This window comes from Saccostrea cucullata, unplaced genomic scaffold, assembly GCF_032062105.1.
Source record: "Saccostrea cucullata isolate Sc308-1 unplaced genomic scaffold, CSIRO_AGI_Scuc_v1 ctg10721, whole genome shotgun sequence".
NCBI classification, from domain to species: domain Eukaryota; kingdom Metazoa; phylum Mollusca; class Bivalvia; order Ostreida; family Ostreidae; genus Saccostrea; species Saccostrea cuccullata.
In genome coordinates this window covers 4,940-17,305 of record NW_026931117.1, presented here as the reverse complement: position 1 = coordinate 17,305, position 12,366 = coordinate 4,940, and the positions used below count along the sequence as shown (strand labels likewise).

The window sequence follows — 12,366 nt, the reverse complement described above, 5'->3', positions numbered from 1 at the left end:
AGCTCAGTCGGTAGAGCGCTCGCTCCGTGATCGGGAGGTCGTGAGTTCGTATCTCGGCCGCGACTGACCTAGTCGTTAAAATGGGTAGCAACTGTTCCTTCGCCATGCGCTCGGCACTTTGAAGTGAAAGTTGCGGGTCCTTCGGATGAGACCTTAAAAATCGAGGCCCCGTGTCAGCGGCAGGCGTTGGCACGATAAAGATCCCTCACTGCTAAATGGCCCTGAGTGCTGAGTAAAGGTCAAAATTTGAAGCCCTTCACCGGCATTCGGTGACGTCTACATATGAGTGAAAAATTCTCGAGAGGGACGTTAAACAATATACAATCAATCAATCAATCAGGTCAGCTACTTTACTTCGTATTTTAGTCTACAGTTTGTTTAAAATAAATAGATACAACTCTTTCCTTGGAGTACTTACCTTAACTATGCCTCAGCTTTCGAGCAATTCAAATCAAACCACATTAAACCATATCTAATCTTTAAAATATCGCTTCAAACTCGGTCTACTACTACCGACTCGGTAAAAACGGAAGGCCAGAAGTTGAGGTTATTATGTAAATGAAATTCTCTCTTCTTAAATTAAATTGGTTAATAGAAATGTGACGTTAAGCGGGAAAAATCATGCAAACATGGCAAAGTGCTTTTATTTCGACATGTCAGTGATGCTAAATGCAGTGCAGTTCGAGGCTGTTTGATTCATCACCAGGCAGGTACTGGCAAATCTTTTCTTATAAAAGAAACCTTAAGAAAGTTAAAGACAGGGTTGTCGCAGTCGCACTGGGATGGCAGCTCTCCAGTTTCAGTCTGCTACCACAGTGCACCACTGGGCTGGGCTTGGCGATGGTCGATATATGAACCAGCATCTTCTCCAGGTCATTGCAGATGAGACCAAAGACCGCATCAGAACCTGCACCTTGCTGATAATTGACGAGATCAGTATGATCAGTCTAAAAAAATTTTAACAGGTATTTCTTTTATAGCAATTTTGTATATCTGCGCAGATCAAAGGGATCTCTGCAGCCCCCCCCCCCACTTTAGTTAATCTAAATATGTTGGATCCCCACCTCCGGTCAAAAAAAAATATTTGAATTTTCAGTTTCAGTTTAATTAAAAACTAAAATTTGACTTGAGAGACCAATCAATTTTTATTTCGTCGGTTAATTTTTATGTATGCTCAAATTAGTAGCATTGATAACAAGTACATTCGGTTATGTTCAGAAATCTACGTTTAAAAACACAGCATTTTTTATGTTGATCATGTTTTAAGTATAGTTTGATATCGGATGCTGGATAATTACGATACAAATTGAACATTAAACAGTCATGGCAACATCACGCATCCACAATCGTCCGTCAAAATTCGACGAATGCCTTACAGGAGACGACATCGATAATGTCGTGAATTCCGACGACAATACTGATGCAAAGATACACTTGCAATGTGACGGTAAGATAAATAACATTACCTTCAAAATTGAAGTTGAAAATATCGATATTTGGAAACAAGGTATCATTCTGTTCTTCGGTGAAACGAGGGCGAACTTGATAAACAACAATCGTGTGGTCAAAGTCAAGTATGATGACAAAAACTTCGTGAAATTCAGCTTTTATAAAACAGGCAGTGTCAATATACAAGGAGCGACATGCTCAAGTTTCCATGATACTTATTTCTCAAAATTTTATTGTTTGACGCCGAGATGGAATATTTTAGCCACATTTCGGCGGACAAGTTTGTTTATTGACCGTTTTTTTCTTTAAGTTTTTGTTTTTACTGTAGACTCCACATAAGCAAAAATAGGTGAAAAGATTCTGGTGAAATATTATTTGTAAGTCAGAACTGAATCCGCAGGGAAGAAACCTCAGAACAGGCACAGACAAAGAAATTATGTGGAAAACGTGGTAGCCAATTTCCTCATTGATGATTTCCAAACTTTTCTCACTGGAAGAGTCAGCATTCAATGCTAACAACAAAAAATATGCGACGAATGCTTGGGACAAAATACAGTGGACCTTCAGATTTCCGGATGCTTCAGTATCCGGACGATTTGTCATCAGAACGAAATTTGTGAATGTTGGGTTGTCTTGTTCAATTGGTGATTGAGATATCCGGATGCTTCACATATCATAGTAGCATTGATAACAAGTACATTCGGTTATGTTCAGGAATCTACGTTTAAAAACACAGCATTTTTTATGTTGATCATGTTTTAAGTATAGTTTGATATCGGATGCTGGATAATTACGATACAAATTGAACATTAAACAGTCATGGCAACATCACGCATCCACAAACGCCCGTCAAAATTCGACGAATGCCTCAAGCAATGATCATTCTTTTTTATCAATGAAAGTTAGAATTCTGGAAAAGATTTATCACCACACAAATAGTTTGTCGTTGAGTACACCTTTCCGTAGACAACGTGAAGAATTTTGGATTAGGAAACTAGGGACAGCCTTTCCCTATGGATGTAATGACAATCTCGATAGTGTTGGAAATCTTACCAGCCCACAGTGTAATAATGTAAATGTGATGAGACTTTTTAACAATACTCAGAGACGTAAGCGTAGTCATGGACATCGTTCGTACAATAAACCTGCAATACACGACGTCTCTTTTGATTCATTTCTACCTTATGTAAATCAACAGTCAAGTCTACATCATATTCGAACCAAACTTTACTCTGTCCCTTTGAAACTTTTAAATAGTCTTCTTGAAAAGACCAAGGAACATCCAAATTTAGATTCCTCGACACCTGAATATAGGCTCAGTTCTGTGATTATGGATATTGCACATCATAGGCTTTTTAAACCCGCACAATTCATGGAAGAAAATGCAGCTAAAACAATCCGTCTTTTCCTTAAACTTCAATATGCCAATAAAGGAATTGACGCGGTTAATATAAGTAATATTCTTAATCACAGAAGGGTGGGTCCAGTCTTGTATTCCACCATATTTCAAGTTAAAGACTACGCCTTGTATTTCCTACAAATATACATCGACCATTGCTTCCAAACTTTTCAATTAAAAAAACACTTTACATGGCCTAGATATTGACTATCTGAAAAATAATCCCCTTTCGTGTTCATGTTCTTCGCCCTATAACTATAGTCCTGCTGGACACGTTATTACAGGTGACGTAAAAATAGTTCGTAATGAGGACCTTAGATCACTTATTTTAAAAGGTCCTAAATATAGGGAACCCCGATCCTTCAACTGGCGTCGGAATTTCATAAATGTTATGGATTCTGTTGAAAATTACGCCAGACGATGGGCTAGATATGAAAAAGAAGACATTGACACCTTGTCAGAATGGATTAAATGTATCAGATCCAATTTAAAGTCACGTATTAAAAGATTGAGGGGCAAAGTGAAAACCATCTATCCTTCTGTGTTCAATAAACCAGAAGTGAAAAAAGAATTAGATAGATTACACGATCAGTACGTACTGGTTCCTGCCGACAAAGCAGGTAACAACATTGTCTTTGTTTGTAAGGCTCATTATATAAATTGCATTCTAGAAGAACTTGGATTTAATTCTACAAGTGGTAATCCTACTTATACATATACTTCTCTTTCTAAGGAAGAAATTCTTCAGAGTCATCTGTCAGTATTGAATACTTTTAATATTCCACAGAGCCAAAATGAATTTGAACTACCTTATATATATTGGATTCCGAAACTTCATAAGAGTCCTTACAAACAAAGATACATTGCAGGTTCCAGTAAATGTTCAACCAAGCCTCTTTCGTTACTTTTCACTAAAATATTGACAGTAGTGAAAGAAAAAATTCAAGAGTGCTGTACAACTATATATTCAAGAAGTGGTGTAAATCAGATGTGGATACTTAAAAATTCTAAAGAACTTTTGGACAATTTGAAATCACAAGACTTTACAAAAATCAACAGCATAAAAACTTACGACTTTTCAACTTTATACACAACAATTCCACACGACAAATTACATGTAAAATCCAGGCTTTTTGATATCATTGACAGCTGCTTCTTCAACAAAAATGGAACTCGTAAGTTTACTTATCTCGTCATTGGTCATTTGAAAAATTATTTTGTTAAAACAGATTCTGATTGCACACATAAGTACTCTGAAGTTGACATCAAGAAGATGCTTGAGTTTCTGATTGACAATATCTATGTGGTTTTTGGAGACCAGGTATTCCAACAATCTATTGGAAATCCCATGGGTACAAATTGCGCTGCGTTATTAGCAGACTTATTTCTATATTCAAATGAAGCAGAATTTATGCAAAATCTTTTACGTGAAAAGAAGAAAACACTTGCTGTGACCTTCAACTCGACATTTAGATATATCGACGACGTATTGTCTATTAATAATGATAATTTCCATTCTTACGTCGACACGATATATCCTGGTGAGCTTGAGATAAAAGATACCACAGAGTCCGTCACTTCTGCTTCATACTTGGATATTTTACTTGAAAAAGACACTAATGGTAATCTCACAACCAAGCTATATGATAAACGTGATGACTTTAACTTTTCTATCGTCAACTTCCCTTACTTATGCAGCAATATACCTTCATCACCTGCATACGGAGTATTTATTTCTCAGTTGATTCGATACGCAAGAGCATGCTCTACGTATGAACAGTTTCTTAAACGAGGTAAATTATTGACAAGCAAGTTGATGAACCAAGAATATCAACAGTCTCGTTTAAAGTCATCATTTCGTAAATTCTATGGTCGATACAATGACCTTGTCAGCAAATACAATTTATCATTGAATGAAATGCTGACTGACGTTTTTCATACCAATTGTTAGTACATTATTTATACACTGAATTGATCACGGATTTTTTCCGTTATATCCTGATTATGACAACGAGCACACGGCGGGTGTGACCGGTCAGCAGGGGATGCTCACTCCTCCATGGCACATAATCCCACCTCTGATGTTTCGGGGGTCCGTGTTTGCTCTGCTCTTGTTTTGTATATTTGTTTAATGGACGTTGAGATTGAATAATGTTCGTTATTTCCATATCCTTCTCATATCTGGGAACCAAAGCGTCGGGACAAATGAGAGTCCACTGTATATGGAATATGGAATGTAGAGAGGCATCAGGAGGAACTAATCTGAATCCTCTTCCAAACCAAATCCTGATTTTTTTTTTTAAGCCAAGATAAATATGCCTCTATTGCAGACAGATTTGGAATGAGCGAGTCAACATCTTCCTATGCAATACGCAACCTAATAGCTTTTATTCATGATCATTTGTTATCAAAAGAAGTTTCACAGTTCATGGCTTCTTCCTCTGTCACAATGGTTTTTAAGAATGATTGCTCACCGTGTTTTACAATTCATCTCTGTAAAAACTGTGGCATAACAGACAAGATCACTGGTTTGGTTCCTGCAGTGTTCAGATCCGTGTGGAATTTCTTCAATTCATCTGGTGTTGGGTCTTGTACTGTAGGTAACTTTCGCTGTCTCGGTCCTGGGTTCATCCATAGCATGATCTAGTTTTTCTTCTTCTTGGTCTTTGCCGAAGTAATATCTAAATCCTGCACTATTTTATATTTCTAGCTGACGAACGTATCGCTATCGTTGTCGGGGATAATGCAAAGTACCGAGCTGGCTCTGCCTTCTTAATAATTCTTAAATACATCATCACCCGAAGTCGTTAATGAGTAAAATTTCAAGTCTTTTTGAAGTCCGTAGCCGAATGATCCCTGAGATTATCTGTTGTTTGCAATCAATAGTTACCCCGCTTTTCCTCAAAGCCGTCTCAAATCTTGACTTACCCGTGTTTTGATGCCTAACCCTTAAATATGACCATTTCTAAACAACATGACCCTGATTTAACCTCACCAATTGCCCAAAGAAATAAAAAAAGGAGAGAATACCGATTTAACATTTTTACTACTAGTGTTTCTTTTTCTTTTTCATATTCCCATATGTTCTAACAGTCCCTTAAATCTCAATTTGGGTACTAGTTGGTAGGTAGGTAAATATATTTTTCAATGAAAGTCACGTTTATAAATAAAAATTTCGAAGAAAGCAAATTGTGAACAGATTTATGAAATGTCGTTTTTAGCAAAATACAAGGAAAATTATTTCAAAACAAGGCGGAGAATCTGGCATATTTCTTGTCGTACAATTGTTGTGAAAGAAATACGCACGCTCTCAATTGCCGGGTGATCTTGTCCTCACTTATTACCCGTCGGCAAATTCGCCGAAAAATCGTCGCATGTAATCAATTATGCAGGGGTCATTTGATGGGCCGCTTCACAGAGTCGCGATGCTAAAAAAAACGCAGTTCACGTTTCGTATGCATGTTCGGCATTGCCAAAACATGAAAAAGTCATTCCGTAGTTAACCCAGCGGATAAATCCAATCACTGGTGCACTTTACTTTTAGAAAGATGTACTCTTATATAATATCTGACGGATGTTAATCAGTAACCTGTACGAATTAACTTTTATTGTTTTAAATCAAACTGCGTGAGTTTTAACGAGAGTCAAAATATTAACCATAAATAGCGAAGTAAATTACGTATTCCTCAAAATTATGAAGAAATTCAACTTTCTGATTGGTTGACTAAAACAATAAGTTAGCATAATTTTTGGCGATATTTCAGCTAGTTTGCCCACGGGTAAAAAAGCAAAGACGAGTTCACCCGTGGGTTTCCGACGATGAAAAGCTGACATGAATTGTGACAATTAAAAGAAAATATTTTTACAAATATGGTAAAATATGAAATAACTGATATGGAGATAAGGATAAAAATTTAACACTGCATGCCTTTTCGATTTCATTTACTTTAAACATAGACACTATCCTTTAAGAATGCATACCCTTTCCACTGTTCCTTTTAGGGAAACCCTTGTGCCCTTCTGTTTTATTTTAATAGCATTTTTTCCAGTGGAGGACTTGTGAACATCTGTTTTGTCTGCATACTGATTTGTTCAGTGGCAATGTCAAAGACCTGCACCATGAAGAAGATTATACTTCAGTCTTTTTAGGTCACCTGAGTAAACTCAGGTGACCTATTGCTATCACTTTTCGTCCGTCGTCGTTCGTCGTGCGTCGTGCGTTAACATTTGAACATTTTCAGCTTCTTCTCTGAAACCACTGAACCAATTTCAACCAAATTTGGCATATAGCATCTATGGGTGAAGGGGAACAAAAATTGTGAATTTCATGGGCCCTGCCCCCCTGGGGCCTGGGGGGTGGGGCAAAAACCACTAAAATTAGTGCAATCTTTAAAAATCTTCTTCTTTACTCCTGGACATCAAGCAGTCAAACTGTTTGCAAGATTGTAATCAGCATTGAGTCCTCTACCAAAATTGTGAAATTCATGGCCCCGGGGTCAGGGGTTCTGGTGTTAGGGTGGGGCTAAATAAGTATATAGTGAAATTTCATGAATTCTTTGAAAATCTTCTTCTCTGCTTCTGGGTATTAAATAAACTAACTAAGTGCATAGTTATGATGAGCAAGAGTGCCTCTACCAAAATTGTGAATTTTATGGCCCCAGGGTCAGGGGTTCTGGTGTTAGGGTGGGGCTCTCTAGATTATATAGTGAAAATACATAAATTCTTTGAAAATCTTCTTCTCTGCTCCTGGGTATTAAATAAACTAACTTATTGCATAATTATGATGAGCAAGAGTGCCTCTACCAAAATTGTGAATTTTATGGCCCCAGGGTCAGGGGTTCTGGTGTTAGGGTGGGGCTCTAAAGATTATATAGTGAAATTTCATGAATTCTTTGAAAATCTTCTTCTCTGCTCCTTGGTATTAAATAAACTAACTAAGTGCATAGTTATGATGAGCAAGAGTGCCTCTACCAAAATTGTGAATTTTATGGCCCCAGGGTCAGGGTTTCTGGTGTAAGGGGGGGGCTCTATAGATTACATAGTGAAAATACTTGAATTCTTTGAAAATCTTCTTCTCTGCTCCTGGGTAATAAATAAATTAAATAAGTGCATAGTTATGATGAGCAAGAGTGTCTCTACCAAAATTGTGAATTCGATGGCCCCAGGGTCAGGGGTTTTGGTGTAAGGGGGGGGGGCTCTATAGATTATATAGTTAAAAAATACATGAATTCTTTGAAAATCTTCTCTGCTCCTGGGTATTAAATAAACTAAATAAGTGCATAGTTATGATGAGCAAGAGTGCCTCTACCAAAATTGTTAATTTTATGGCCCCAGGGTCAGGGGTTCTGGTGTAAGGGGGGGGGGGGGCTCTATAGATTATATAGTGAAAATACTTGAATTCTTTGAAAATCTTCTTCTCTGCTCCTGGGTATTGAATTAACTAACTAAGTGCTTTGTTATGATGAGCAAAAGTGCTTCTACCAAAATTGTGAATTCGATGGCCCCAGGGTCAGGGGTTCTGGTGTAGGGGGGGGGCTCTTTAGATTATATAGTGAAAATACATGAATTCTTTGAAAATCTTCTTCTCTGCTTCTGGGTATTAAATAAACTAAATAAGTGCATAGTTATGATGAGCAAGAGTGCCTCTTCCAAAATTGTGAATTTTATGGCCCCAGGGTCAGGGATTCTAGTGATAGGGTGGGGCTTTATTGATTATACAATGAAAATACACTAAATCTTTGAAAGTTTTCTTCTCTGCTCCTTGGTATTAAGCAGATGAACTACCTATGTAGTTATGATGAGTGAGGGTCATAATCTTCCAAAATTGTGAATTTCAAGGCCCCAGGGTCAAGGGTACCATAAAGGAGGGGGGGGGGCTGTACTTATATACTGAAACTGGATGAATTGTTTGAAATCTGCTCCTTGGTATTTATCAAATATTTTTGAAAAGCAAGGGTGCCTTTTCAAAAATTGTGCAATGTGTGGATCTAGGCCTAAGGGTCAGGGGTTCATGTGTGATTGGGGCATTACTGATCATGCTGAATATTACTGATTACTTGAACTGCAGTTTTTGTTCCCCTACCCTGCCTATGGGTATTAAGTAAACAAACTAAGCAACTGCTAAGTGTATTGTTATGATGATCAATGGTGCCTATTTCAAAATTGTGAATGCCATAGCATCTGGATTAAAACATGAATCAAATTCAATCACTGGAAAGTTGTTGCATAATGCTCAGGTGACCTATAAGGCCCATGGGCCTCTTGTCTTTCATACTTCACATTTGTTTGTCATTTTGTTGTTTCTGAAAATGGCCCCTCAGATTATATTGATGGCCCATTTATTTTCAAAATGGCCCATCAAAAATGTTGACAGTTGCGCCATAGTCCCATTGACCATTTTGGCCTTCCCAATCACTGCATTAAGGTCTGAAATAAGACTTTTAAAAAAATAATATAAGTTCAAAGAAAATCAAACAGAAAGTATATATTATAAAAGTCAAAATGATCAAATATTGTGGGGAAAAATATTGAATTTGTCTTTTATTGCAGAAGTCAAGCCTATTTGTGCATTCATGATAAAATATTGTGGGGGAAAATATTGAATTTGTCTTTTTTATTGCAGACGTCAAGCCCATTTGTGCATTCTTGCCAACAACTGTGATGAACCTATGTATGTTAAGTTGGTAGAAGCCCTCTGTGCTGAGCATGGAATTAACCTGTTGAAGGTAACTGGTCTGTTCTGATTAGTGCGACATAAGCATGCAACGTTTTTCCCCTTGATTAATTGAAAGCTTTCTAAGAATTCAAGTAATAAATAAGTTCATTGTTCTAAGCACTTAACAGGACACACTGCTGACTAAATAAATGTTGCTTTTCGATAAAAATTGCATTGGCAATGACAGCTGCAGTTATTTTACTCGGCTTTAAAACCTTCATTTGTAAAATTGTCAACAAGACTGGCAATTTTTGTTAGCATTTAATTTATTTATTATAAGAGAGGAATGCAAAGGAAATGAGTTGACAACTTCTTTCATATGATGATATCACCATGCTCCCTCTTCTTACTTCTCGTGGGGATGTATATGGTTTTAACTGATAATGACTTAGAATTTTCAACTCGCTCAACAGCAGTTTAGTTTGAAGCTAAGTGGAAAATAATGGTTATTGGGCAACCTTAATTATTGATTTAAAACAACTTACTGTAGAATCATTTTAATTTGTGGGGGCCAATGTTCGTGAGTAAGCAAAATTTTGTTGGTTCGTGGGCACGTAATTTTGTTGGTAACCCGTACATATAGAGGATTCAGTGGATAAATATGTAGTCAAAATAATTGTCGTGGGGATGTAAATTCGTGGATGAGGTAGACCCACGAATTGGATCCCCACTGATATTGATGATTCCACAGTAATTGATCCTTTTTTGGCCCTGTACCCTTTCAATTAAGAATTTTCCATCTTTAAAGAGGATAAATTTTAAATGTCAACGTCATGTATCAAATTTTACTGTTAAATAAAGAAATACTTTTGAAGGCTTATCCCCTATTCATGCCATTATGAATCATTAAAATTTTTAAAAATTTTGTTTATATGAAAAGCACTACTAATTCTTTAATTGTACTACCTAATGATTTTCATCAAACAAGTTGTAAACGCATCATGGGTTATGTTATCTCAACTTATCTATGCATTGAAATAGGTGATAGGAAAACAATACTTTGTATATACATGTTTTGTGAAAATTAAGGGGGGGGTTTTTGTATTGCGTAGAGCAAAATTATCAATAGCCTCTAAGCAAGAAAAATTAACATTTACAGTTTTTGAAGCATTTATATTTCAACTCCTTTCTTGAGAAGATATATGTTATTCCACTTGAAGATGCCATATACAGAATTATATTTTATATTATTTTGCATTTTACTACTACTTGCCAAACTTTATTTTGCATTTTGTCATTTAAATTCTGTGCAAGAATTTCACATATCCCGACTATCTAAAGCTTTGTAAGGTAAACAATAGTAGGTGGACATTGGACAATGGCAAATAAATAACACAAGTGCGGATTTGACAACTTCATATGATGATATCACCATGCTCCCTCTTCTTACTTCTCTGTGGGGATGTATATGGTTTTAACTGATGTGAAGATCATTAAGCTCAGTTGCTTTACTATGGTGCTGTATCCTAAATTGCACAGTCAATAGGAGTAGAAGTGTATTGAACATTAAAAGCACTGATTTGACATTTTTAAACAGGTTGATGATAACAAAAAACTTGGAGAATGGGCTGGTCTGTGTAAAATCGACAAAGAGGGAAAGGCCAGAAAAGTAGTGGGATGCAGTTGTGTTGTAGTCAAGGTGAGATAACTCTTGAGAAATTGTGTTTGGCGAAAAGTTGTTGCTGCTTCTGAAAATAGATGTTTACTGATAGCACTCAGTGTTACTAATTTGAAGTAATATATATTACAGGATTATGGAAAGGAGTCCCAAGCTCTGGACGTTCTCAATGACTACTTCAGGTCCAAGAAGTAAAGGATGTCAATAAAGGAAAAAAAAATCAAAAATAAAGAAAAAAAATAGAAAAAAATCTTTTTTCATTACTTACAAGCTGTGTCAATTTTTAGGTTTCACTGTTTCTAGAATTACTGCTTATCAAAGAGGAATTGAAAGAAAAGCATACCTGTGGTTTTGCCATACTTTTTGAGAATGTAAAAATATTAAGAAGGATGTTTTTAGATGCCATTAAAAGGGAACAAATTTAACTTAAATGTTGTAATGAGAGTTGAAAAAAAACTGGTTTTCAACTTGTAGAGGCAAATGCAATACTAGTCGGATCAGTATCATTAGGATAAACTTCTTTGAGGATAACCGTTCACGGTAGCTCAGTCGGTAGAGCGCTCAGTTCGTGATCGGGAGGTCGTGAGTTCGTATCTCGGCCGCGACTGACCGAGTAAAGGTCAAAATTTGAAGCCCTTCACCGGCATACGGTGACGTCTCCATATGAGTGAAAAATTCTCGAGAGGGACGTTAAACAATATACAATCAATCAATCAACAGTATATAGGTGATGGGAATTTGTATGTTTACAGAAGGCAAGAGTTATACCTTAGTACAATATTTGTAAATAACAATTTAATGGGTTTTTTTTGGAACATGTCGATGATCGGCACGTCACATACGTGACATAACATACATCATTTCAGATCAGTTGCGCGGTGAAGCTGGTTACAGTTGTCTTTGAGTTAAACGATGTGTGTGAACATGCACATTAACTGGTTTCTCTCATATTTTTTAGCAATTGCATTACATATATTTGTTGAATGTACAATTATTGTCAGCAAAACATGATTTTTATCTATTCTGTTGAATTAACTTAATTACCTATATATGTTAACAGTGTGATTTCAGGTGGAGGCCAATTAATCATTTTTTAAATTAATTAATTTCAAGTAATGGTTATATAAGGAATATGGTAAAATTGTACGTGTTGAATGTCTGTGTTTCTGTTTGTCTGCAAATGTG

The 12,366-nt window shown here is 36.5% G+C and overlaps 1 protein-coding gene across 1 annotated transcript; it reads left to right on the top strand.

Moving 5' to 3' along the window:
- The first annotated feature begins 782 nt into the window (after positions 1-782).
- On the top strand, positions 783-11,606 carry LOC134231458 (small ribosomal subunit protein eS12-like). Its single transcript, XM_062713420.1, has 4 exons — positions 783-936; positions 9,464-9,573; positions 11,101-11,202; positions 11,314-11,606. The coding sequence occupies exons 1-4, from the start codon at positions 783-785 to the stop codon at positions 11,374-11,376; spliced, it is 429 nt and encodes a 142-aa protein (XP_062569404.1). The 3' UTR covers positions 11,377-11,606.
- Positions 11,607-12,366: the final 760 nt, after the last annotated feature.